General features: G+C 44.1%; 1 protein-coding gene and 4 non-coding genes across 6 annotated transcripts; all 5 read right to left on the bottom strand.

Annotated features, from left to right (window-relative positions):
- Positions 1 to 87: 87 nt before the first annotated feature.
- LOC110486936 (transportin-2) lies at positions 88 to 26,554 on the bottom strand. 2 transcript variants are annotated; one of them, XM_036941678.1, is made up of 25 exons: positions 26,399 to 26,554; positions 24,441 to 24,540; positions 23,583 to 23,658; positions 23,086 to 23,235; positions 22,281 to 22,387; positions 21,717 to 21,850; positions 21,292 to 21,373; positions 20,821 to 20,943; positions 20,592 to 20,710; positions 20,020 to 20,080; positions 18,532 to 18,703; positions 16,926 to 17,078; positions 12,723 to 12,948; positions 10,652 to 10,823; positions 10,174 to 10,260; positions 8,702 to 8,809; positions 7,387 to 7,545; positions 7,098 to 7,185; positions 6,788 to 6,886; positions 6,190 to 6,225; positions 5,648 to 5,743; positions 5,229 to 5,404; positions 4,844 to 4,918; positions 4,449 to 4,588; positions 88 to 4,246 (listed from the first exon to the last, which is right to left on the bottom strand). In XM_036941678.1, exons 2-24 carry the CDS (start codon positions 24,537 to 24,539, stop codon positions 4,481 to 4,483), a joined length of 2,706 nt encoding a protein of 901 aa, XP_036797573.1. In that variant the 5' UTR covers position 24,540; positions 26,399 to 26,554; the 3' UTR covers positions 88 to 4,246; positions 4,449 to 4,480. The 2 variants fall into 2 exon arrangements, with proteins under 2 accessions (XP_036797573.1, XP_036797574.1); XM_036941679.1 differs by lacking the exon at positions 6,190 to 6,225.
- LOC118938625 lies at positions 16,621 to 16,691 on the bottom strand. Its single transcript, XR_005035832.1, has one exon. It is a non-coding gene; the product is annotated as a small nucleolar RNA SNORD41 (small nucleolar RNA).
- LOC118938623 lies at positions 20,222 to 20,292 on the bottom strand. Its single transcript, XR_005035830.1, has one exon. It is a non-coding gene; the product is annotated as a small nucleolar RNA SNORD41 (small nucleolar RNA).
- On the bottom strand, positions 21,943 to 22,013 carry LOC118938626. Its single transcript, XR_005035833.1, has one exon. It is a non-coding gene; the product is annotated as a small nucleolar RNA SNORD41 (small nucleolar RNA).
- On the bottom strand, positions 24,044 to 24,114 carry LOC118938624. The gene has a single exon (XR_005035831.1). It is a non-coding gene; the product is annotated as a small nucleolar RNA SNORD41 (small nucleolar RNA).
- Positions 26,555 to 26,750: the final 196 nt, after the last annotated feature.

Genomic DNA, 26,750 nt, shown 5'->3' with positions numbered 1-26,750 from the left:
GCCAGACTCAATATGTCAGCAAGTTGGTACATTAACAGAGAAATGCTATAATCAGAAGTTCTTCTAAATAAAAACAGTCCACATCAGTTTATTCCCAGCTTGATAGAAAACCTTTTATTTTCCCATTCACAAAAGTAAACTAGAAAGCGATACATCAGTTAACATCCCACCTGCACCACAGTTGAGGAAAAAAATACCAGTACTACATGAAATTCATTCCTCAAGGCTGATATCTAGATTGAAACAAAAATACAGTTTTCACAATTCTTCCCTTCTTTCCCCAGGTATGCACCACGCTCTGTCTCCCCTTCTCAGTACTACCACTTTACATTAAAATTGACAAAAATCAAATGGTCCGCTATAAAACAACGAAAACAAAAAAATTCTTTAAATAAAAAGAACATTACAGGGAAAAAACTTTTAAAGTCTAAAAAAAACTTTGTGCGCTTCTGCACAAAAACAAAAAAAAGTAATTTAAAATAAAAAAGAACATAAATAAAAAAAACAAAATGAACATCTCAGCCTTGGAAAAAAGTTAAATGCCTCAACTTGTGGAACACTAAACTTGAGAATAATAGATGGTTTTGAGATCAATGTTTCGTTACTACGATTTAAGAGATTTAACACCGTTCAACATTTTGACCCAATTCTTCCTGATAGGACCAGTATCACATTGGGAGCATTGTGCAAGGACTGTGGCAATTAGCCAGTCTCTCTGTGCACACCTATCCTACTCTCAACCTGCATTTCAGTTTACCCCTTTAGGATATGATTAAAGTGTCACCCTCTAAGGGTGGAAGTGGTTTACAAAAGTGTGTAAAGATTCAAAATACTGTCCAATCAACCACTTATGTACAAGTGGGTTAGTGTTAAAATCCACGTTATATGGATAAATACACATCTGTATACAGCTTCGTTGAAATTGCATTTTCACAGGTACGCCTGACGCTTAAGGCAGTGTTTTCTTCACATTCTGAATATCTATTTTCGTGGTGCGGCGTAAGATAAAGACTTCCATAGTTTCATTGACTCGCTAAATCTCAGCTAAGCTTTGAAAGAGAACTGATGTACGACTGGCAATCACAAACTGAGATGGTAAAATATGACAAGTGTTGATGATACACAGGGTTTCTCCAATATCTCAAGTGTGAGCTACATGTCCATCACCTTGCGGGAGGGCCGGTGCAAAGTTGAGTCTAAACGGCACGCACACTTACAGTAAAGTACAGACACGCAACGAAATAGTCCGACGTGACAGACCGCCAGACATTGACAAAATACCAGACAATCACTCCCTCACGAATGTTAATGTATCCAACCTCAGGGGAAACAAAGAGAATTAGGATCAGTATAATACCCAGACATATCCTACACAGTATCAACGGGTTGAGGAAAACAGCAAATGGCAACAGCCACCACCAACTGGACTAGAGCCAGTTTTACCTGGACTTTTCATACTTCTACTAAAGATAGCCGCCCACTTTTATTATCACAGCATGCGTGGGTGCGTTGCAATTGATGAAGCGCTTAAAGACGTCCCCCTAGAAGGGCCTTTAATAAGATGATAGTCAAATAAAGTGATTATGGAAAAGCATGCAACTCAAGGTTGTTCGGGACCATGGACGAGATATGTATTATGTATTATTATGATAGCCGACTGACTAGTCAAGGTCTTTTTCCATCTTCGTGGACTCATTTCATTCCCCCCTACATACTCATCATTCTGCTCACGTAGAAAAGGCTGGTCAATTTTCTGTTGGACTGTCTGGAAACACTGGTGGGAAGTACATTTGATCCAAAATACTTGATGTCTGTCAGTCCTTCCCCTTTAAAAGGGCTTTCAAATTAAATGATACCCATTGATTCCTGACTATAACATATGCCTAATGCGTTTAGCTCAACTGTCAGAACCCAAAATAAGCTTTTTTAGTTTTGTTTGTTAATAATGTATACAAACACTGTATAGGCTCAAAACATGGTTAAAACGATAATCTTGATATAATGGACAGTCAGTCCCTGTATCCATTACTCTGTCCATGAGGTTGAGAGTCGTTACATTTCTCCAGCCTCATCCCTCAGCTGTTTACCACATCAGTGGCCGATTAGCCGTTTGGTATTGTTCAAAATGCTGATTGACCCTTTAAATCTATGGTCTTCTCCTTACCCTTTAAATCTATGGTCTTCTCCTTACCCTTTAAATCTATGGTCCTCTCCTTACCCTTTAAATCTATGGTCCTCTCCTTACCCTTTAAATCTATGGTCTTCTCCTTACCCTTTAAATCTATGGTCCTCTCCTTACCCTTTAAATCTATGGTCTTCTCCTTACCCTTTAAATCTATGGTCTTCTCCTTACCCTTTAAATCTATGGTCCTCTCCTTACCCTTTAAATCTATGGTCTTCTCCTTACCCTTTAAATCTATGGTCCTCTCCTTACCCTTTAAATCTATGGTCTTCTCCTTACCCTTTAAATCTATGGTCTTCTCCTTACCCTTTAAATCTATGGTCTTCTCCTTACCCTTTAAATCTATGGTCCTCTCCTTACCCTTTAAATCTATGGTCCTCTCCTTACCCTTTAAATCTATGGTCCTCTCCTTACCCTTTAAATCTATGGTCTTCTCCTTACCCTTTAAATCTATGGTCTTCTCCTTACCCTTTAAATCTATGGTCTTCTCCTTACCCTTTAAATCTATTCCATCTGATTGCATGCCTTACTTTTAAACCAAGCATATGAGCGGCGGCGTTAGGCTTATCCTAAAATTCTCATTTTGACCATTGCTTATACAATATCTTATTTATATCGTCTCTTACTTCAGCAAGCCATAAGTTGTAAAAAAAAAAACAAGTGCATAATATCAATTAGAACCAGCAACTGATTTCTTCTAAAGTTCTTCCTGAAGCCTTGATGCTCTAGACCATTGTAAATACTAGAAAAACAAGAGTAGCAGCAAAAGGGAGTATGACTGGTTGCAGGGATGTGATTCTTCCAGAAGATGGATTGAATATGGCGTCTCTGAACTATGGCATCGCTGGATCTCCACCCTATAGAAAGCCACCCGTCCGGTTTGTTAGGTCTGGCGACGGGGAGGGCTGCTCACAGAATAAGTACGATGGGGGTGGCTAAATAACCTGGTGTCGTTACGTTAGAACGATAAGCTGACTACCATTGTTTCTAAATGTAAAAATCTACTTGTAACAATGAGATACACGTCACTTAAGAGGTTATCATTGCCATGCAAACCAATCAATCCCTTATTGGAAAAATGACCTTTGTCAGCACTACAGTAAAATGATTCCTGGAAGGATTGTGTCTGTTGTAGTAAAAACTATGAAAGGAAAAAAAGACTACATTTAAATTAGAATTTCTCTAAAAAAATAAAATAAAAAAAGAAGTAATTTCAAAAAGTAAAATGAATTCAGCAAATGTGGGAAAAGGAAGAAAAACTGTGTAAATAGACCTATGTTTAATAGAGAAGTCCCAATATGAACAGGTATGGTACTGTACTGTCTATGAACGCTTGAGTAGCAAAGGTGCAGATGACTCTTCTAGAACTTTCCCCGTCATTACGTTGAAAAGCATTTCATGTTTCCCCTCTGAGGCTAGCCTTCGGGAAGCTATTATAAAACATTAGCGCTACTTCAGTATCCCGCCCACAGCCTTTGTATAGATTATCAAATGACTACTGTAGAATGAATGCAAAGTGCTTGTGCACAGATTGGTCGTTCGGGCCAGGGCAACTACCTTCCCTTCCTGAACTAAGTCTAAGTGTGCCAGTCTACATATTATGTGAGTTGTGTTTTTAAACTGTGGCTCCTGGGCTGGTTTTTAGATTTCTCCTTAATTTATTTATTCCGGGGTTGCTGCCACCCCGCCCGCCCTCCCACCACAGCTCTCCTCTAACCTTGGTATCTAAAGAGTTATCGAATGGATTTAGGGCCGTTCGCAGCCGACCCCTGCATATGCTTATCCTACCCTCCCTCCCCCTCTTACAGAAACCTGTGGCTTTGGTTACATCGGAGTATGTCGTCGGATTTAAGTTTGGCGTTTGAAATCCAGAGGCTTTCTCCCCAGTTTCCCTCCCAGTAACCCTCCCTCCCACCCACCCTCACAGAGACACACAGGGTCGTGGGACTTGTAGTCTGAATGGACAGGAGCCAGGGCCAGTCCCTCTCCTCCTGCCCCCACGATCAGGGCAGTGCAGTAACACAGATGGACGAGTTCCCCCAGTAACCCTCCCGTAGATTAAACCTGGAGAGAGGAGAAAGTGGGAAAGGGGGAGAGAGGAGGAAGAGTGAATAAGAAGAGAGAAGAGGGAATAGGAAGAGAAGGAGAGAGAAGAAAATGTTTTTATTTATTCAGGTGAACAGAGAGAACTTGGACTAAACATAACATTAGGATTTGGGGAAGGGAAGCTGATCCTAGATCAGTTCTACCTAAAGTGTGTCAATACCTGACAGGCGTGTCCTGTGTCGGCGAGGGGAACTACACGCCATAGCAGGCCGACAGCCTCTCCTTCAGCAGAGGGGGGAATTGTTCTGAGAACTGCTGCCAGTTCTCCTCGCCCACCTGGTCCTTGAAGCCATGGAGGATCTACAAAAACAACAAAGCTTGTAAATCAAGGTGAGGTAGGACTTCAGCGACTGGCAAAGCTGGTTCTCTTTTGTTTTCTTAGCACCACACGTCTCAGATTCTAAAATATCCACAAGATATGTTCAGATTTCGAATGTCTGTAGAGAAAGATCATCACAGGCTGTGGAGAAAGAGGACTAGGTCGACTTAGAACCCAAGTCTAGACCCTTCGTATTCTGAGGATCAAACATACGGGTGAGATTTGTTGAGGCTTACCTTGTAGAACATGTCTCTCAGATCGTCCTTAGGACTAACCCAGGAGGCCACAGCATCACAGAAGAAGATGAAGTCCTGAAGAGACACCAACGTTCATATGACAACATCCAACATTCATCCACATTCCCTTATCGCTCATTTAGCATCCAATCATCCTTCAATGACACCAAACGCACTAGGTTGAATACAATGCGTCTTCTCTCACCAGTTATCTGAGAGTCTAAACTACATCCACACTAGTTATTTAGATTCTGAATGTCTGTTTAGAGTTCATCATAGACAAGAGCAGAGAGGCAACACACTCAGGGAATAAAAATAGAACCAGTCCCAGACCCAGTAAATACATGTTCCTGTGTGGGTTGTTCAGAAGCCCCTCCCCCCTCACCTGAACCACTCCAGCGGGGTTGACTCCAATCATCATGCAGATTCCACGGAACGCAGAGTCTTTCTCCTCATTGTCCCTGATGTTCCTCAACGATGTGCACCAGGGTCTGATAAACTGTTGCAGCATGGGAGACACCTCCTGTGGACACACGTAGCCCAGCCTGCCGATCGTAATGGCTGTCCCAAGTGAAACATAGGAGTGATGATTTATGTGGAAATAACTACAGGGCCATAACAACAGGGTTTAGAACAATCACTTCAGTGTCAGTCACACACTCAGACCTTAAACTTCCACATAGAATATTTCAGATTTCGAATGTCTGTTAGAGAGATCATCATAGGAGTGGACTGGAGCCTAAATAGTGGTATTGTCTATGGGGGTGGGAGGTTTAAGCATGCGTGTCTGTGTGAGTACCGTACCTGTATTCTCCAGGAGGGTCTTGGGTGTGTTAGGTCTGTTGATGATCTCCACCAGGTTGTTGAGGACCAGCCCAACATAGGGTTGCATGTCTGCTCCTACAGGCACCGAGGAAAACACCACAATCAACCAGCTGGAAATTATGGCATTGCTCGCCATACATGGGTTCAATTACTATTGGAAATCTTTCAGATATTTTGAGTATTTTCTCAAGCCTGCCTGGAGCGGCAAATTGACAGGGTTTGAACTTTAGGGACTTTTCTCTTGGTTCCTTTCCAACACAATCAAGCAGAGCTTAAGTATTTCAAATGATTTCAAATAGAATTTGAAGCCAGGTCTACAATCAATCCCCACATCAGCACTGTCAAGTATTCACTGTCATTGAGAGTATTTATAGTGTCATTACAATCATTCCTATCAAATCACCACTACCAACATGATTTACTGATGGAGTCAATCTGGTGGTGTTGCTACAAAAATAGGGTTCCCGTGACAATTTCCCAAAATGGCCGCCATCTGTTAGCAATGGTTCCCCCTAGCTCACCTGAGCAATCTCCTTCATCCTTCTTGTCAGTTCTCCCTGTAGAGGTATTATAGCACAATGTCACTACACTGTACTACTGCTGTTTGGCCTGCCATGCTTGCACACACCTGCAGGCCTCACTGTTACAGAGTCCAATGGTAGCAGGACCCATCACTCAGGCATCTTGCAGCACACTGTAGTCAAGGGGGATTGGCTCACTCGTATGACAGGGTCATTGAGTTCATGGGTTATAGAGCAAGTGCAGCGAATCAAATCGGACAGAGTTAGCTACAGCTACATGCTCCATCCAAAAGACACCAAACCCTAGCATCACACACCGTAACACACACGGCACCATAATCATCTGTGTTCATCCCTATGTTGTGACCTCAGTCACACTCAGACCTTCAACTTCCACATAGAACATTTCAGATTTCAGACAGTCTTAAGAGAGTCATACGAGTGGCTGGTTGTTGATGGTCTGTGTGTGTTATTATGAGAGTTAGAGGGAGAGGAAAAGCAGAGATAGTGAGAGACATTTTAGAGTGGTTGTGAGGTAAAGGGTGGGTGTGTAAGAAATGAAGACTGCAGTAAGGACACACAGCAAGCAGTAACTCACCCATCTGCATGGCGATCTCGCCAATGGCCCAGGTAGCATTGTTACACACAGAGATGAACTCTGGGTTCAGGTTCAGGCCCAGGATCGGCATGAACTCGGCTAGAGGGGAGAGACAGGTTTATATACAAACGCTAAACACAACTAGTCACACAATCACTGGTATACACACACTCCCACAAACACACAGGTTCATTAAACACACCAACATACAAATAATACATAAACTACTAGCCACTCCAACACACACCTCAGCACCAGTACCTTTTCATGACATTGACAGTGAATGTCTTCACTACTATGGTTGACTCACCAATGCAGGGTTTGACATGAGGGAAGCAGGCCTTGGTCAGGTCACCCAGCAGGGCAAAGGAGCTCTGTCTTACCTCTGGCATAGGGTCCTGGAGGAACACACAGTTAGTCGCAAACTCAGACACATCTGGTTAAAACAACTATTTTGAACTTTTCTTGACACTCCAAAAAGCAAGAATATCAACTTTAATTTAAAAAATTGCGAACGGCAACATATACTCCTTCAAGTTGACTAATTTCACATTTTCAAAATGGCCGCTGACAGTTGGCACTTGGAGGCCCCGGTGTACCTGCATGCACTGGAAGAGCAGGGTCATGATGTTGCTGCGGGCCACCAGCTGGTCCACACTGCCCCCCAAGCCCTCGGCCAGGCCACTCAGCAGGTCCAGGGCCACAATCATGAAGTCCTTGTCAGGAGCTTCGTACTGGTCAGGGTGCTGGTTGTACATCTGGAGAGAGAGGAGACAGAGAGTCAGTGGGTTTTTGGTCACAGTTAGGATATGAAGCCAAAACGTACGATTTGTTTAATAAACCGGTCGTGGCTGCCTGCGACAGAGCCTGGGTGCAAACCTACAGTCTCTGGTGGCTCAGCTAGCACTGCCATGCAGTGTCCTAGACCACTGCATCGCCCGGTACATGGAAACTGAACCACAAAAGTTACGTGCACGACGTCATCACAGCCTTTAATTTAAATGTTTACATTTTATTCCTGTAGCAGACGCTCTTATCCAGAGCAACTTACGGGAGAAATTAGGGTGAAGTGCCTTGATCAAGGGCACAGACTATTCACCAAGTCGGCTCGGCCATTCAAACCAGCCACCTTTCGTTTAGTGAACCCAACATGTTTAACCACTATGCTACCTACACGCAACAAGTCAATGGGATGGAACCATCTCATGTGGGAAACGCATATAATGTTTTTATGGCGCCTGTCGAATATTTGCATGAAAATCTGGTCGCCAATTGGAAGGAAACCTACCTATAGCTGGCTTATTTTGTAACAGTTTGTTGCTATACATTAACATGGTTCTTCACTGAAGGCATGTCTGGTGATTTAATGTGTATAAACTGTACTAGAGAGAGCAATAGTAATGGTGTCTTTTTGTAGGTACTAACTCCACCAGGGTAGCCTAGTGGTTAGAGCGTTGGATTAGTAACCGGAAGGTTGCAAGTTCAAACCCCCAAGCTGACAAGGTACAAATGTGTCGTTCTGCGCCTGAACAGGCAGTTAACCCACTGTTCCTAGGCCGTTATTGAAAATAAGAATTTGTTCTTAACTGACTTGCCTGGTTTAATAAAGGTAAAATAAATAAATAAAACCATGGCTCATTGGACAAAGCCTATGGGAAAATGTATCATTTTTGGGGGATAAAAGCCAAAAATAAGGTCTCTGGTAAACACAGGCTTAGGAGATGTTCTACATTTAGTTTTATGAGAATCTTCAACTAACGTCACTTATTGTGAATTGAACTATTAATGTAATGAAAACAAGCACATAAAGGCTTCAGAATTCATAAAGGTCATGTAATTACCCGACTCAGTAACCCGGGGTAACTCATATCCAGTTTTTAGGATAACAAGCGGTCGAGCTCTATAGGTTCTTACCATGGCCTGAGCGAGGGTCTTCTGGACCAGGGTTACACAGCGCTGGTAGACAGGCTCACAGTAGGGCAGGAAGCCACTTTGCAGGGCCGTGGCCACCGACGACAGGCACTGGGGAGGCACAGGGAGAGACAGGGTTAGTTTGGTGGGCGGGGGACGGAAACAACAAAAATACAGCCTGCATATCAACAGGTCAAAGTAGTGTCCTGTCAATTTGAAGAAAAAAATATTCAAATTCTTAAAATTCCCTTTAAGAAATAGCATTATTTTACCGTTCCTGTGATTTCATATCAACAAAAGGAATGGAGGGAGTGGATTTATAACTTCTCAGATACAGAAGTCAGTCAATCCCCGTTTAGATCTCATGAGCTAATGACATTTTTTGCAAAATCACATCTGGACGTTAACATTTTTACATTTTTATAAACAAACCCAAAATCGACCAGAGCCTGTCATTTCCAATGGGAGGAAATCAATCATAGTGGGCAGAACAAGCAAGGAGGTGGGTAGCGCCAAGCACCAGCTAGTGAGATCCTATTGTCACATTCTTGTACATATTTGCACATTTTCACAAGGGAATGCCTACTCTGAAGTGAGCGTGTGCAATAAGTAAATTTGCCCTTGTACTCCTAAACACACATTTGTTTTACTTTGGCAACAGGTAAAGTCTCAAAAACACAGTCCAGTCTGTTACAGATTCTAGTTTTAGAAACAGAAAACTGTATGGAGATCAAATGTTGCATCGATGAGAACATGTCAGACTAAATACATGTTGCTCCATCTTTTCTCCCACGGCCGGCCACTGGGCTTCCTCTCATCATATCTGGTACGGAGTTGAAACGCCAAGCGGATGCTTCACACTGATACATCCGGTGAAATATCAGTCTTTGTTCTATCCAACGCTTCGAACCTTAAGATGTGTGGTACAATAAGATGTGTGGTATAATACAGACCAATGGAAGCACAACAGTCACCCGTTTCCATTGGTATGCTTTGAGTGGCTCTAAGAGCTAAAGATCATTTTAAAAATCAATAAAAAAGGACCTACAACAAAAAACCAGCCTAATGCCCGATCTCCGGCACCAGTTATTTGTCAGATGAAGAGGTTGAGACCAGTCCTACCACCAGTCCTACCACCAGTCCTACCAATATGCTGCTGTGGATCAGAAAACAATCTCTAATTAGCATCATATATGTTCAGATGAGAACATGTCATCACTTCCACAGCAGCAGCTAAACACACACACACACTAGCAACAGTCTACCAGCCACTTAAGGAGTTCTAGGCTTTTCCCCAACATACCAGAATGTCCTTCAGCAGAATGTCATTATTTTTGGTCTCTGGCTCAGGAGACTAGCAACAGCCCTGAAGCAATGACGGCAAATACCACAAAATCAAAACTAAGAATGATCCACCTCGTGATGCACCAAACATGGTTGTATATAATGTATATATGTATATAATAATGTATAACCTCCAGAAGTGGAAAGAGATCCTTGTCCTCGTCCTTCAGCTCATTCCATTTGGCAATAAGGGGAGGCATCAGCTTCTGGATGTACTCCTGTAGGGGCAGAGAGGAGACAGTCATTATACAGTCCAGTAATATTGTGTCTTCTCACCATAAAGATGAAACCTGTGTAAACCAACCAGGGTGAGGTTGTGACGTAGCGACAACCTACATGTGACATGATTTATACACCTGTCTTCTCTCACTAAACAACCTCACTGTAAAATACATCCACACTGGTGATTCAGATTTCCAATGTCTGTTTAGAATTCATCATAGAGGAGAGCAGAGAGGCATAAAGATGAACCTATGAAAAGTAACCAAGGAGGTTGTGATACAGCAACAACGCACCACAACAGAGGATGTAAGGCGGTAAATTAAGCTGATCCAGCTTGCTGATGTTTCTAAGTGCTAGTTTGCTAACTAAGTGAAGATCCAGACTCACAGGCTGGTTGAGGTGGTGTCCTACGGAGTCGGCGAGCGTTCCGATGGCGTCGTAGAGGATGAGCAGGTTCTTGTGCTGGTACTTGCCAAAGGCGAACACCAGCGTGTCCAGGATGAAGCTGAGGTAGGGCACCAGCTCTGTACATGCCTCCTCCTCCAGGGTGGCAAACGCACTGAGGGACACAAAGGCCAATGGGTCAGAGCACGAGAATGGACACGTCACACACACAGACATTAATACAGTGGACACTCAATAACATCTGCTTTAACTTCTTGGTGACAGGGGGGGCAGTATTGAGTAGCTTGGATGAATAAGGTGCCCAGAGTAAACTGCCTGCTACTCTGTCCCAGATGCTTATAACATATGCATATTATTAGTAGTATTGGATAGAAAACACTGAAGTTTCTAAAACTGTTTGAACGATGTCTGTGAGTATAACAGAACTCATATGGAAGGTGAAAACCTGAGAAAAAAATCCAAACAGGAAGTGGAAATCTGTGGCTTGTAGTTTTTTAGCTCAGACCCTATTGGAGATAGTGGGATATTGGTTCTGTTGCACTTCCTAAGGCTTCCACTAGATGTCAACCGTCTTTAGAAACTGGTTTGAGGCTTCTACTGTGAAGTGGGACTGAATGAGAGCTGAATGAGTCAGGTGTCTGGCAGAGAGTCACGGGCTGGTCACTCGCATTCCACATGAGGTAGCTCCGTTCCATTGCTTTTCTACAGACATAGGAATCCTCCGGTTGGAACATTATTGAAGATTTATGATAAAAAAACATCCTAAAGATTGATTCTATACTTAGTTTGAAATGTTTCTATGACCTGTAGTATAACTTTTTGAACTTCTCGTCCGACGTTCGGCTGGACCTGAACGCGCGTTTGGATTTGTGTACTAAATGCCCTAACAAAAGAAGCTATTTTGACATAAATTATGGACATTATCGAACAAATCAAACATTTATGGTGGAACTGGGATTCCTGGGAGTGCATTCTGATGAAGATCATTAAAGGTAAGTGAATATTTATAACGCTATTTCTGACTAATGTTGACTACCCAATATGGCGGATATCTTTTTGGCTGCTTTGTGGGTCTGAACGCTGTACTCAGATTATTGCATGGTCAGCTTTATCCGTAAAGTTCTTTAGGAATCTGACACAGCGGTTGCATTAAGGAGACGAATATCTCTATTTCCATGTGTAACACTTGTATTTTCATCAACATTTATGATGAGTATTTCTGTAAATTGATGTGGCTCTCTGCAAAATCACAGTGTTTTAGAACTACTGAATGTAACGCGCCAATGTAAAATTAGATTTTTTGATATAAATATGAGCTTTAGCGAACAAAACATACATGTATTGTGTAACATGAAGTCCTATGAGTGTCATCTGATGAAGAACATCAAAGGTCAGTGATTAATTTTATCTCTATTTGTATTTTTTGTGACTCCACTCTTTGGCTGGAAAAATGGCTGTGTTTTCCTGTGACTTGGTGGTGACCTAACAATCGTTTGTGGTGCTTTCACTGTAAAGCCTATTTGAAATCGGACACTGTGGCTGGATTAATGAGAATTTTATCTATAAAATGGTGTAAAATACTCGTATGCTTGATTAATTTTAATTATGAGATTTTTGTTGTTTTGAGTTTGGCACCCTGCACTTTCACTGGCTGTTGGCGAGGTGGGACGACATTTCCCAGAGAGGTTAACAACCAAGCTGGCCTATACACAACCCTTTGGGAGACCAGTCCTACCAATATTCTGCTGTGGATCAGAAAACGATCTCAAATTAGCATCATATGTTCAGGTGAGAAACATGTCATCATTTCCACAGCAGAAGTCAAATGCCCAGTCATTCTGCAGTCTCTGAACACACACCCCATCTTGAGCGTTTAAATTGAGCTTGCTTTGAGTGCCAGGGTCGAACTTTTGGGACTATTCCATTGGTTCCATCACAGCAGGCAAGCTCAGTCAAGCACAGCTTAATTAATTGGGGGGGGGGCAGGTCTGACTGTCATAGCTGAAACACATTGACAATGCCAAAAGGACACTCCCACACACACAGTACACACCTGCAGGCGGCCTCCTGCACCCTCTTGTTGCCGTCCAGTATCCTCTTGAGCAGCTCGGTCATCAGGGGTTTGAGGTGGGAGTCTGGTGGCTGGCTGACCACCCAGTGGGCGTAGCGGGACAGGGTCCAGCAGGCGATGGAGCGCACCAGGGCCTTCTTGTCACACAGGCATGCAATGAGGTGGGGGAGGAGCTCCGGGAGGTAGGGCACCATGCCCTGCATACAGCCTGGAGGAGAGGAGGGGTTAGAGAGAGTGTTTTTGTCAGACACAGGATGAGGTGGGGGAGGAGTTCTGGGAGATAAGGCAACAATGCATGGAATTTTACTTTACCTTTTATGACGCTATTTTAATATTTGGTTTGTGATTGGGGGTGGGGATCAGTTTTGTAGGGAGGGTATGAGGTCAAAGCACATATTGGAGATAAAACCTCAATATTAAGTGATCAGTTTAACCATGACACATTGTCTTCCCCTGGTGTATTTGTGAAGAGATTCAATTGAATATTGCCATCTGTGTATCGCTTAGGCAACATTCAATTCCTCCTTTCATGTCGATAAAGTTGGATAGAATTTGAATCTAGCTAGCCTGAGGCAAATTCTTTATTGACAACACTCAATTGTTGGCCAAGTCTATTATCAACACAAAGCCACGTGAAGGACAGCCAGTCATCTGGCTTAGTGTTTATACCTTTTAATATAAAATATACTCTCAGATGGAATCCAATTAGTGTACATCCTATTAGTGACGTGTTAACTGGGTCAGCCCAGCGGAAAATTTATGGCATTACACCTACTCTGCATTAGGACACGTCTCCCTCACTGTCAACATCTGCTGTCTGCCGATATTAGTGTGTTACTGACTAACAGACAGGGGTCATAAAGGGCTGAAGAATGAGAGAGAGAGACAGAGCCAAATCACAGTGGAGAGAGAGAGACAGTAGAGCCAAATCACAGTGGAGAGAGAGTGAGACAGTAGAGCCAAATCACAGTGGAGAGAGAGTGAGACAGTAGAGCCAAATCACAGTGGAGAGAGAGAGAGACAGTAGAGCCAAATCACAGTGGAGAGAGAGAGAGACAGTAGAGCCAAATCACAGTGGAGAGAGAAAGAGAAAGTGTAGCCAAATCACAGTGGAGAGAGAAAGAGAAAGTATAGCCAAATCACAGTGGAGAGAGAAAGAGAAAGTGTAGCCAAATCACAGTGGAGAGAGAAAGAGAAAGTGTAGCCAAATCACAGTGGAGAGAGAGAAAGTAGAGCCAAATCACAGTAGAGAGAGAGAAAGAGAAAGTGTAGCCAAATCACAGTGGAGAGAGAAAGAGAAAGAGACAGTGGAGACAGACAATAGAGCATCCACTGACAAAAAGGACCGACAGCACCCCTGCTAAGTCAATCTGAACTGACCTAACGCAACAAGGAACTAGACAGATATTAGAGACTAGCAGAGTCCACAGGGACAGAGAGAGCAGTGTTCATTTCATTGACACCTACAGTGGGGCAAAAAAAGTATTTAGTCAGCCACCAATTGTGCAAGTTCTCCCACTTAAAAATATGAGAGAGGCCTGTAATTTTCATCATAGGTACACTTCAACTATGACAGACAAAATGAGAAATGAATCACATTGTAGGATTTTTAATGAATTTATTTGCAAATTATGGTGGAAAATAAGTATTTGGTCAATAACAAAAGATTATCTCAATATTTTGTTATATACCCTTTGTTGGCAATGACAGAGGTCAAACGTTTTCTGCAAGTCTTCACAAGGTTTTCACACACTGTTGCTGGTATTTTGGCCCATTCCTCCATGCATCTCCTCTAGAGCAGTGATGTTTTGGGGCTGTTGCTGGGCAACACAGACTTTCAACTCCCTCCAAAGATTTTCTATAGGGTTGAGATCTGGAGACTGGCTAGGCCACTCCAGGACCTTGAAATGCTTCTTACGAAGCCACTCCTTCGTTGCCTGGGCAGTGTGTTTGGGATCATTGTCATGCTGAAAGACCCAGCCACGTTTCATCTTCAATGCCCTTGCTGATGGAAGGAGGTTTTCACTCAAAATCTCACGATACACGGCCCCATTCATTCATTCTTTCCTTTTCACGGATCAGTCGTCCCTTTGCAGAAAAACAGCCCCAAAGCATGATGTTTCCACCCCCATGCTTCACAGTAGGTATGGTGTTCTTTGGATGCAACTCAGCATTCTTTGTCCTCCAAACACGACGAGTTGACTTTTTACCAAAAAGTTCTATTTTGGTTTCATCTGACCATATGACATTCTCCCGATCATCCAAATGCTTTCTAGCAAACTTCAGACGGGCCTGGACATGTACTTGCTTAAGCAGGGGGACACGTCTGGCACTGCAGGATTTGAGTCCCTGGCGGCGTAGTGTGTTACTGATGGTAGGCTTTGTTACTTTGGTCCCAGCTCTCTGCAGGTCATTCACTAGGTCCCCCCGTGTGGTTCTGGGATTTTTGCTCACCGTTCTTGTGATCATTTTGACCCCACGGGGTGAGATCTTGCGTGGAGCCCCAGATCGAGGGAGATTATCAGTGGTCTTGTATGTCTTCCATTTCCTAATAATTTCTCCCACAGTTGATTTCTTCAAACCAAGCTGCTTACCTATTGCAGATTCAGTCTTCCCAGCCTGGTGCAGGTCTACAATTTTGTTTCTGGTGTCCTTTGACAGCTCTTTGGTCTTCGCCATAGTGGAGTTTGGAGTGTGACTGTTTGAGGTTGTGGACAGGTGTCTTTTATACTGATAACAAACAGGTGCCATTAATACAGGTAACGAGTGGAGGACAGAGGAGCCTCTTAAAGAAGTTACAGGTCTGTGAGAGCCAGAAATCTTGCTTGTTTGTAGGTGACCAAATACTTATTTTCCACCATGATTTGCAAATAAATTCATAAAAAATCCCATACAATGTGATTTTCTGGATTTTTTCTCCTCATTTTGTCTGTCATAGTTGAAGTGTACCTATGATGAAAATTACAGGCCTCTCATATTTTTAAGTGGGAGAACTTGCACAATTGGTGGCTGACTAAATACTTTTTTGCCCCACTGTATTTTTCAGTGGCAAAAGACAAGACGATAACTGACTAAACAGACCCAGAAAACATTACAATTCACCAAAATTATTTTTCATTTACGTTGATGAAAATGAGACTAAATACTGACTACAATCACTTGTTTTTTTGCCAATTGGGCTATTGGGAAGAGAATCATGTGATAGGATGTTATGCAGAACGATATGTTGGTAGGACAAGGCTATGTATGTTTGTGCACATGGAAGTCAGTGATGTGTGTTAACTATCGGTTAATGAGGCATGAAAAATGTGATGACTAAAATAGGACTACAATATAAAGACATTTAGTGGGTTAGAATGGCCCACTATTTCCCTAATTTTAACAATGGCTACACTAAATCATTATTCAAATGACAAAAATGTGACTTCGTAATATTTTAGTCAAAAGACTAAGACTAGACTAAATCTAAAAAAAAGTGGCAAAATGTAGTAGAGAAGTCTGACTGAAGGAGAACTCTGGATCAGACAGAGTAGAGAAGTCTGACTGAAGGTGACCTCTGGATCAGACAGAGTAGAGAAGTCTGACTGAAGGAGACCTCTGGATCAGACAGAGTAGAGAAGTCTGACTGAAGGAGACCTCTGGATCAGACAGAGTAGAGAAGTCTGACTGAAGGAGACCTCTGGATCAGACAGAGTAGAGAAGTCTGACTGAAGGAGACCTCTGGATCAGACAGAGTAGAGAAGTCTGACTGAAGGAGACCTCTGGATCAGACAGAGTAGAGAAGTCTGACTGAAGGTGACCTCTGGATCAGACAGAGTAGAGAAGTCTGAAGGAGACCTCTGGATCAGACAGAGTAGAGAAGTCTGACTGAAGGAGACCTCTGGATCAGACAGTATGAATACTAACACCATCATTAACAGTCAGGAGTTACATAGAATGCATCATATCCAGAGGGACAGTCAACTCAATGGAGTGAGAGGAGAAAGAACCACTGTGTACTGAAGGAGAGAAAGAAGAGGAGAGCAACAGAGCAGAAAGTAGCAGACAGAGAGAGATCTGATAGAGATGGTGTCAAGAGAGAAAGAGTCCAAAGTGTGGAGAGGGAGACACACAGAAGGAGAGAGACTGAGCAAGAGATCTATGTGTAGTGTCAACAGTGTGATTGATTGATTTCCTAGTCCTTACCCTCAGCGATGGCCCCCAGCACCAGGATGCCAGACTCCTTGGTGACCCAGTCAGGGGAGAAGAGAAGGCCCTTGAGCAGGGGCAGCAGGTGAGGCAGCAGCTCGTCTCGGAACACATTGGCCAGCACATCCAGCGCTGCCGCCGAACACTTGCCTACGGGGAGATAAGAGGGACAAACCGTTAAAGGGATAGCTCACTCAAACTCTGCACCAAAGTGCTCAATGTTGAAAACTTGACTGCAGGGATTTTATTAACAGTGGACTAATGAACAAAATACTAAAGATGGTTTTAGAGTGAACTAGCCATTTAATATCATACTCTTTTCACACTACTGAATCTGGACCAGGCCAAGTTGTACAGGACTGACCAGTAACAGACTCTCCAAATAAACCAAAGGTGTTGAAGGAGACCAGTCCTACCACCAGTCCTACCACCAGTCCTACCACCAGTCCTACCACCAGTCCTACCAATATGCTGCTGTGGATCAGAAAACGATCTCTAATTAGCATCATATATGTTCAGATGAGAACATGTCATCACTTCCACAGCAGCAGCTAAACACAATGTCTTTCTGCAGTCTCTAAACACACACACACTAGCAACAGCCTACCAGCCACTTAAGGAGTTCTAGGTTTCTCCACAACAAGTCAGATTGTCCTTCACCAGAATGTCATTGATGGTGCCGTCTGGCTGACGAGACTAGCAACAGCCCTGAAGCAATGACACAGCAATTTCCATAAAATAATGTCTAAGAATTATCCACCTTGTAATCTAGTTATGACACCGCTAAAAAGCTAAATCATTTGGGTAAAGGCTACGTGAAATAACACTCATATACAGAATACCACTTCCATGTTGTTTTATTTCTATAGACACCATTGTGATAACAGGGGTCTCCACCGTTCTGGTACATCTCTGCAATACCACTTCCATGTTGTTTTATTTCTATAGACACCATTGTGATAACAGGGGTCTCCACCGTTCTGGTACATCTCTGCAATACCACTTCCATGTTGTTTTATTTCTATAGACACCATTGTGATAACAGGGGTCTCCACCGTTCTGGTGCATCTCTGCATGCCAATCACTCCATTTCCAGACAGCAGCAGGGAGCGTCACTGATGTCAGTAATCACTACTCTGGCTGTTCAGGGTTCACACTGTCCAATCAGCACCTCCAGCTCTACTGCTAATGAGACGCTGGGGAGCAGTGCACTAACAGTGGAGAGAGCAGCCAAACAGGGAAGTAACCGAGCCAGTGCTGTCAGGATGGTGTGAGAACTTTGTCATTGTCCCACAGGAATGACTATCATATGTATATTACACCATTTAGCCAGCACACGCAGACAAGACTGACGTAGAGCCTGCAGCAGACACAACCCTCCTGCTCCTTTCATCTACTCAATGTGTTTTCTCTAACGCATCTCCACCCTGGCTGCGGTGGTTTCAGTAACTGCCGGCTTTAAGTCAAGTCCGACTGACGTAGAGCCTGCAGCAGACACAACCCTCCTGCTCCTGTCATCTACTCAATGTGTTTTCTCTAACGCATCTCCACCCTGGCTGCGGTGGTTTCAGTAACTGTCGGCTTTAAGTCAATTCCGACTCACGTAGGTTCCAGTCAGATAATGTATCGTCATCATCATCGTCGTCTTCATCGATGTCCTCTCCCTCCTCGCCCTCTCCTCCCTCGTGCTGCAGGGTGACGGTGCGGGACTTGTGGAAGCGAGGCTTGATGTCCTGCTCACTGTCTGGCACAGCCTCGTCCTCCTCCACATCACCCTGGAGAGAGAGAGAGAGATGTATCATTGCTGTGTGTTTTATTTTTCTGGTACGAGGTCTGTGCTGTGAAACATGACAGTACGCATAAGAGATGGCTATACAGCACAAAAATATCTGGGACCAGGCTAATATTTAATAACTTAGGCCGAATGTGGTTTCAGTTCAGGAGGCTAAGACATTCTCACTCTAAAAAGCATGCTGAACCATGGACATATGGACACAGCTTAGTGCCAGAAACAGCCAGAAGGGTATTAATGCAGTCAAATGAGTAACTGTGTGACTTTATGACCGAGGACTAGGAGTCAGAGTAAGGAGTAACTGCAGGGGAAATCCCCCATGGGTTAGCCTGGGTGTTGTGGAACTGGGAATGTGTGGACAGTTGACTAGGAGTCAGAGTAAGGAGTGCCTGCAGGGGAAATCCCCTGTGGGTTAGCCTGGGTGTTATGTTGCGGAACTGGGAATGTGTGGACAGTAGACAGAGGACTAGGAGTCAGAGTAAGGAGTAACTGCAGGGGAAATCCCCTGTGGGTTAGCCTGGGTGTTGTGGAACTGGGAATGTGTGGACAGTTGACAGAGGACTAGGAGTCAGAGTAAGGAGTGCCTAGCAGGGGAAATCCCCCGTGGGTTAGCCTGGGTGTTGTGTTGTGGAACTGGGAATGTGTGGACAGTTGACAGAGGACTAGGAGTCAGAGTAAGGAGTGCCTGCAGGGGAAATCCCCCGTGGGTTAGCCTGGGTGTTGTGTTGTGGAACTGGGAATGTGTGGACAGTTGACAGAGGACTAGGAGTCAGAGTAAGGAGTGCCTGCAGGGGAAATCCCCTGTGGGTTAGCCTGGGTGTTGTGTTGTGGAACTGGGAATGTGTGGACAGTTCACAGAGGACTAGGAGTCAGAGTAAGGAGTGCCTGCAGGAGAAATCCCCTGTGGGTTAGCCTGGGTGTTGTGGAACTGGGAATGTGTGGACAGTTGACAGAGGGAAAACTGTGCTACAGTATTAACTGGCATTAACCAGATACAACACTTAGGTCAGAGAGCACGAATACGTCTAACATCAGTCGAGTCTCAAGCATAAAGCTGCCATCACACCAAGATTACCAGTAAGAAGAGAGGAGGGGGAAGGGGGGAGGAAAGACTTCTGGGTCATGTTCATTAAGCACACAACTGAACAAATGGTACGAAACAGGGAGGCACTGTCTTGACTGGTCCTTTTAATTTCCCCGTTGCAAAACGTTTTGCTAGTGTGCCCTAATGAACACAACCCTGGTGGGGGGAAATAGGTGTGGTGTCATCATTCACACCCAGAACTGAGACAGGCTCACCTTCAGCAGGATAATGTCTATCTCAGAGTACTTCATGCCGTTCACCAGGATAGGAATGAGCCTTCAGGAGGAGACAGAACAGACACCATTAGTCAAGCCATCTTCCTACTGTTGGTCAATCAGCAACACTGCAGTTCTTGGTTCCATATAATAATTGATTGAAGTTACAGAGCGTCAGATGTGGCAAGTGGGCTGCAGCTGTCTGGATCAGACAGTATGAATACAACAGGCATCACTGACCATCACAGTTAATGTGTTATGCATCATATCCAGACAGCATGGGAAGGGCAGAGGTTAAACATCATGAGATGTCTGTACTGCAGCTAGCCAACCCTTTAACTGTCATCAACATTCTGTTCCTCTGAACATCACACCTAATAGAACACAGTGAAGTGTGTAAACAGAATGAAACACACTAGGAAGTATAGGACCTCTATGGGAATGTTACTCTTACATGTTGTACTATTGACTAACCTCTGTCCCCCTCTACACCTCTGACCTGAACATCCCCACTCTCTCTACATCAGGTCCAGGTGATGCTGTATGTTACAGGTATGTTTAGGATTACTCACTGCACCAGGTGTCCAGAGAGCACCTCTTTACAGATGGGCTGCTCAGCCAGGGTGAGCCAGAACTCACAGGCCTCCAGAGAAACATTCTCATCCGGGTCCTGTGTGCGCTGCAGCATGTACTGGTGGGGGAGATAGACACAGCAGTGTCAGGGATTGGATGATGGGGTATGACAGTGTCGGACATGCTGATTGGTCAGTGGGAGAGTAAATAAGGAAGTGGTGGTCTCACCTGTATGATGCTGTGCATGTGAGGGATCAGCCGGTCGATACGGACCTCCAGCAGCATGACCAGAGCCCGGCACACGTTCTTCCTCACCTCAGAGTCCTCGTCTGTAGCCAGCGCAAACAGGCTCTGAGAGACAGAGACACGAAGAGAGAGAGAGAGAGACCAGAGAAGAAAATGAGAGATGTCAGTCTTGAATCTACAGCCATCCTCAACACCATTGATTACAGTACACACCATTGTCTAGACGATGGACATGTAAGAGGCTGTAGAGTCTGGATTAGACAGTATGAATACAACAAGCGTCAATAACCATCACTGTCAAGGTGTTCTGCAACATAGATGAGCCAGATGAGCAGATCAGTGTTCTTCAGAGTCACCACCATAGAAGTAGAACTACTAGAATGGGAATAGCCCATCTGACCACGGTGATTATATTTCTATGGTCAACAGTGTTGTGCGTTGCCTGATGCTCACCTCAATGAAGGTGTCGATGTTGTCCATCAGGGCCTGGGCTCTGCCGATGATGAACTGGTTCACACAGGCGATGGCATGAGATCTACAGGCAGAGAGAATAGCACCATGAGTAACAGAGTTTTACAAACAGTGGGATAGTAGGTGGAAAACATTTTGAAAATGACAAAGGTTCCATGCAACTACCTAAGCTGGTCCAATAAGAACACAGATGTGTAATCTGGTGCAAAACGTTTTGCTATGGTGGACACAACAGTGAGAACAGAGAAACAACCAGTGGCGTCTGGTTGTAGCCTGTTCCCAGATCTGTTTGTGCTGTCTTGCCAACACCTAGTCACTGGCATAACAATGAACATAGGTGTTGGCAAGACAGCACAAAGTGATCTGGGACCAGGATAGTCTGGCGGTACAGGGGACCTGGGACTGGCCTGATCTTAGGGCTGCAGTGCTTGAAGAACTGCAGGAACTTGGGGATCATGATGTTGAGCGGGCGGTTGAGTGCGTCGCTCTCCAACAGCTCCGACGAGTCCTCGCAGATCTTCTGCAGGGCTCCAAACGAGCCCTGATCAAGAGAACACACGCAGACAGACCGAGTCAAACTCAGAGTAACAGACGGAAATGAAGTAGGATGATTGGAGGCAATAGGCTACAGGTCTGGATCAGACAGTATGAATACAACAAGCATCACTGGCAATCACTGTCAAGGTGTTCTGCATCATATCCAGATGGCATGGGATGTGGAGAGAACGCTACTGAAACATTTAGAGGTAGAGAGCGGTAAAGGAGAAGGGATATGAAGATGGAAGGAAGAAAAAAGGGACAGGGGAGGTAAGGGGAAAGAGTGTGGCAGGGAATGAGGTGAAAAGAGAAAAGACAGGGAGGACAAAAAAATGAAAGAAAAATTAAGGGTGACAGACAGAGGAGGAAGGAGGAAGAGAAAGGGGGAGAGGCTAGAAAAAGATGTGAGTGTGTGGTAGGTAGGAAGCTCTGACCTCACAGGTGTTGTAGTCCTCAGAGTTGAGCAGGTTACACAGCTGGGGAAGCAGCTCTGGCCAGGTCTGCAGCTCCCCTTTAGAAGTGATTGTGGTGATCAGGATACCTGCGAGAGAGGGATGAAGAGAGGTTAGGAACCAACAATCATAGAGTGGTCTGGTCTTAATACTCTCTTGGAAGGGACACTGCCATTCTCACTGGGCACGTTCATTTTGCATTGCCCAGTGACTAGGGTGGGCGGAGTTTACACATTTTAGACCATTCCATTGGTCCTTACGTGAAATCTCCGCCCATCCAGGGCACCAGGTGAAGCAAAAGGTTTGTGCCCACTGATCTGGAAGAAGTGGACAGGTGAACGTAAACCCTCCTGAAGGCTTCCACCTATGCTGTCTTGTCAGACCAGATGTAGGGAAACAGGGATGTACAAGAGAGTTAAGGAATCCAGAGACCTCTGGATCAGACAGAGAAATACTGACACCATCATTAACAGTCAGGAGTTATAAAGAATGCATCATATCCAGAGGGCAGGATAGGGGGGTGAGACAAATTTATTTTTGGGGAGATGAGGTGAAGATAGAGTTGAAGTCATAAGTTTACATAGATCTTAGCCAAATACATTTAAACTCCAGTTTTTCACAATTCCTGACATTGAATTCCAACTTCAACTGTAGCTACTAAAGGGAGAGACAGTGAGAAAAACTAGCCACATTAAAGCCACAGGACAGCAGTTACCTGAGACAATGACACAGATGTAACGCATGTCAAGACCCCACCCCAACCCACCCAGAGCTCACACTGACTCACCGATGGTGGCGCGGATGAGGGGCGACGGGTCGCCTATGTTGTTGAGGCATTCCTGCTTGATGAAGTCAGCCACGGCCGGGGGGAAGTTCTGGTAGTGGGCCTTCACATTGTTCTTCAGGATCAGACCACTCAGAGAACGAGTGGGTTCATCTGGAGAGGGAGAGCAGGAGAGGATGAGGTGCGGGGAGGAAAGGATGAGGTTGGGGGGGAGAAGGAAGGAATGATGAGGTCATGGGGTAGAGGAAGAAAAAAAGAATGTCAGAGATGCAGACGAAGGCCACAGCAACGTGCATTCAGAATGACACGCAGCAGCCTAGAGAACCACTAATAACAAGGCTAGCAGACAATGACGGCATGCTGACCAAAGAATGGAAACAGACAAAGAAACCCCAAACTACTTTTTGAGCTCAGAAGTAATGTGTGTGCCCTAATGAACACGACTCAGGCTACCAGATGCTCAACTAGAACATATAAACTCAGACAGACAGGGCTCTCACCTTCAGTTTTCAGTCTTGTGAGCACAAATATTAGATAGTTGTTGAAGTCGGGGAACTGGTTGAGCTGTTCAAGTTTCTGACAGAGCGGTTAAGGGAAATATGACATCACAGACATCTCACATGATGCTCAACTCAAACAAATACCTAGGGACTACACTTTCACTGCAGCACTAATCTACGGGTGACATTTAGACAGAGGAAAAATACCACTTGTTGAAATACTAAGTGAGGTGCTTATTTCATAAGTTAGGAATGCGACAGAGTTTGGAATGCAAACGGATCTGTGATTCCGTCACATACCGGCTAAGTTTAATTCTAAAGCTACAGAAATGGTTTCCGCACCTTTGTATAGGTTGTACCATATGAACGGTTATGGATTGGAGGGTTAAGATTATATGCGATCCTAACAGAGGCTAAATCTATAGGACCAGACAGAGTAGAGAAGTCACTGTAGGAGACCTCTGGATCAGACAGTATGAATACTAACACCATCATTAACAGTCAGGAGTTACATAGAATGCATCATATCCAGAGGGGAGGACAGTCCGTGTGACTGTCTTATAACACCATCTCCACTTTAATACATTGTCAATACAGGCCCCATAGACAGATCAATGCAAACTGAACTAGATGCAATAACCATAGAATAATATGCCATTTAGCAAGCACTTTTATCCTAAGCGACTTACAGTATTGTGTGCATATATTTTACATATGGGTGGTCCCAGGAATCTAACCAACTATACTGGTGTTGCAAGCACAATGCTCTACCAACTGAGGACCACAGAAGAGCACACAGAAGTACCACTGCCATTCCACTAACCCCACCCTCCGGTCAGTGTCTGTACAAGAGGATACTTGTTGCACGGCTCTCTGTGTGGCCGTGTTGGGGGACTGGGAATCCTTGAGGAGCTGGAGGACCTGCTGGAGTCCCTGTTCGTCCGGCTGCCACTCCATCCTGCATGGGGAGCACACACACAAAGTTACAGATATTGGAATTATGTCCCCAGTTACTGATAAAAGATACTACACAAGGAAAAGTAGAGAGAGAGTTCTACTAGAAGAGAGTCAGTCTGCAGGGACAGAGAGAGTATAGGAATATGACTGTATGAGAGACCTCTGGATCAGACAGCATGAATACTAACACCATCATTAAGTTATGCATTTTAAGTGTGCATCATATCCTGTGGGTCAAGTGGTCTCAGAATTCTACAGTAAACTTAGTGTAATTAGCATTGCCAAAATGAGACAGGGTTGCATCATACATGGCACCCTATTACTTACTGGTACATTACTTTTGACCATGGCCCATACAGATCTGACCAACATGGTGCACCATGGGGAATAAGGTGCAATTAGGGAAGTAACCATGGGCTGACTGACCTTTCTATAGTTTAAATAATGTATGAGGGTTTATAAACACATGCTTATTGTGGTGTGGCACAGATTGGCACTGGGATATATGACAAAACAAATCAATAGATGTATATGTAATGCTAAGAAACAGGCTACAAAATCTACATGCTCTTGCAGCCAGATTCCCAAATTGAACATTGAAGAATTCTATGATTAAAATATCGACTGCCAGACTAAACGCCATGTGCTCACTAATGATGTGGAATTCAGTGGCATTATGCGATTGAAGGTGAGCCATGCACATGGCCAGAGCAGGGCAACAAAAAAAGCGCCATTTGCACTCGTTGCCAGGAGCATGAGCTTGCTTCTACCCGGAAACGGGTCTATAAGGCTGTGCAAACAGAGCACAAAATGTGTGGGAGCTGGAGTTGAAATTTGGAATCAGATTGTGGCAAATAAAACGAGGCGATGCTCTACTTTAGACAAGGAGTAAAATATCTCCGTGACCCAGCTTAACCGCCCTAATCCTGCCCCACCCCCCACGACACCCGGTTCCCTTCTGCCGGTGTGCTGCAATATAGTTAGTGATCCTTGGACTTGGGCGACTTGAAACAATTGCCGCCCTACAACTTTCTTTGGACACAACACAAGTAACGCTAACAAGCGGATATTAAACACCAAAAACGATCTGATAGTGGGAAGTTTAACAAACCGGACAACCATCCGACTAACGTTGGCTCTATGGTTATTTTCATTCCGACGTTCTAACTATAACTAGTCACGAAAAAAAACAAAGTACTGGCCATTCGGTAGCTATTCGGATCAACGCCACTGAATTTAACCCTTCTCACCACGGCAGTCCCCGGCTTCAGCCACACAAATGCAGTAAAAAAAAAGGCCAAGTATGCGGCCTCGACAATACCAAGCAGTACAAAGACGGGTTAGTTAGCTAACGCTATAAAACTAAGGCAGTCGATATATTATTCGATTTAACATGGCAGAGAATTAACAACGACTGAGAAGTAATCTAAACAAAGTTACTAGCTCCTAAGTTTAGCTGGCTACTTTACTGCTAAACATGGCTACAAACGTTAACCAAACGAAATAATAACATATCTTTCCAAATTTGGCCAGTGGGCTACTTTGATTTTGTTAGTAGCCAACTTCACAAGAATCCCTAGCTAAATCCCATCGAGTATCGACAAACGGTAAATTCGTTGATGTTGCGATTTCTTGCTAGTGTGGCCCAATGCATTCATGTGCTCTCACTAGCTAATAAGCTAACGTTAGCTAGCTCACTAGCCGAAATTGTTTGTTAGCTAGCTAATGCTAACTAAGCTATTTCGATTCCCAACGCTTAACGTTACCTGCTTGCTAATGTGACCAATTATTCAGATATCAATCATATTTCGTCTTATTTTATTTAATATACTTAGATAAACACATTACATGCTACGTACAATGTTGATTTGTAGACTGAAGTTTCTCGACGGGGAAGCTTCTTTCTCGTGCTCGTCCTCTCTTGTACTACAGGTTTGAAATGAACACGCCGATTCTGTAGGACCCACTGACCCTTTCCGGTTTCCGTTCACTTTCTTCTTCTTTGGTGGGGTTTAACGGCGGTTGGCATCCGATATAATGTTCCATTACCGCAACCAACTGAACCGGAGAATAAAGTAATTATACTTTGTGATATAACAAATAGAAATTATCCCGCCAACTTTTAATCCTACTCATAAAAAGAAACACCATCCCATTCCGTTAATTTAACCTGATCTAATCAACACCAGGCCAACGGCCTGGGAGGACAGG

The sequence above is a fragment of the Oncorhynchus mykiss genome, chromosome 13 (genome assembly GCF_013265735.2).
Source record: "Oncorhynchus mykiss isolate Arlee chromosome 13, USDA_OmykA_1.1, whole genome shotgun sequence".
Taxonomy (NCBI): Eukaryota; Metazoa; Chordata; class Actinopteri; order Salmoniformes; family Salmonidae; genus Oncorhynchus; species Oncorhynchus mykiss.
This window is presented reverse-complemented; position numbering and strand designations above follow the sequence as displayed.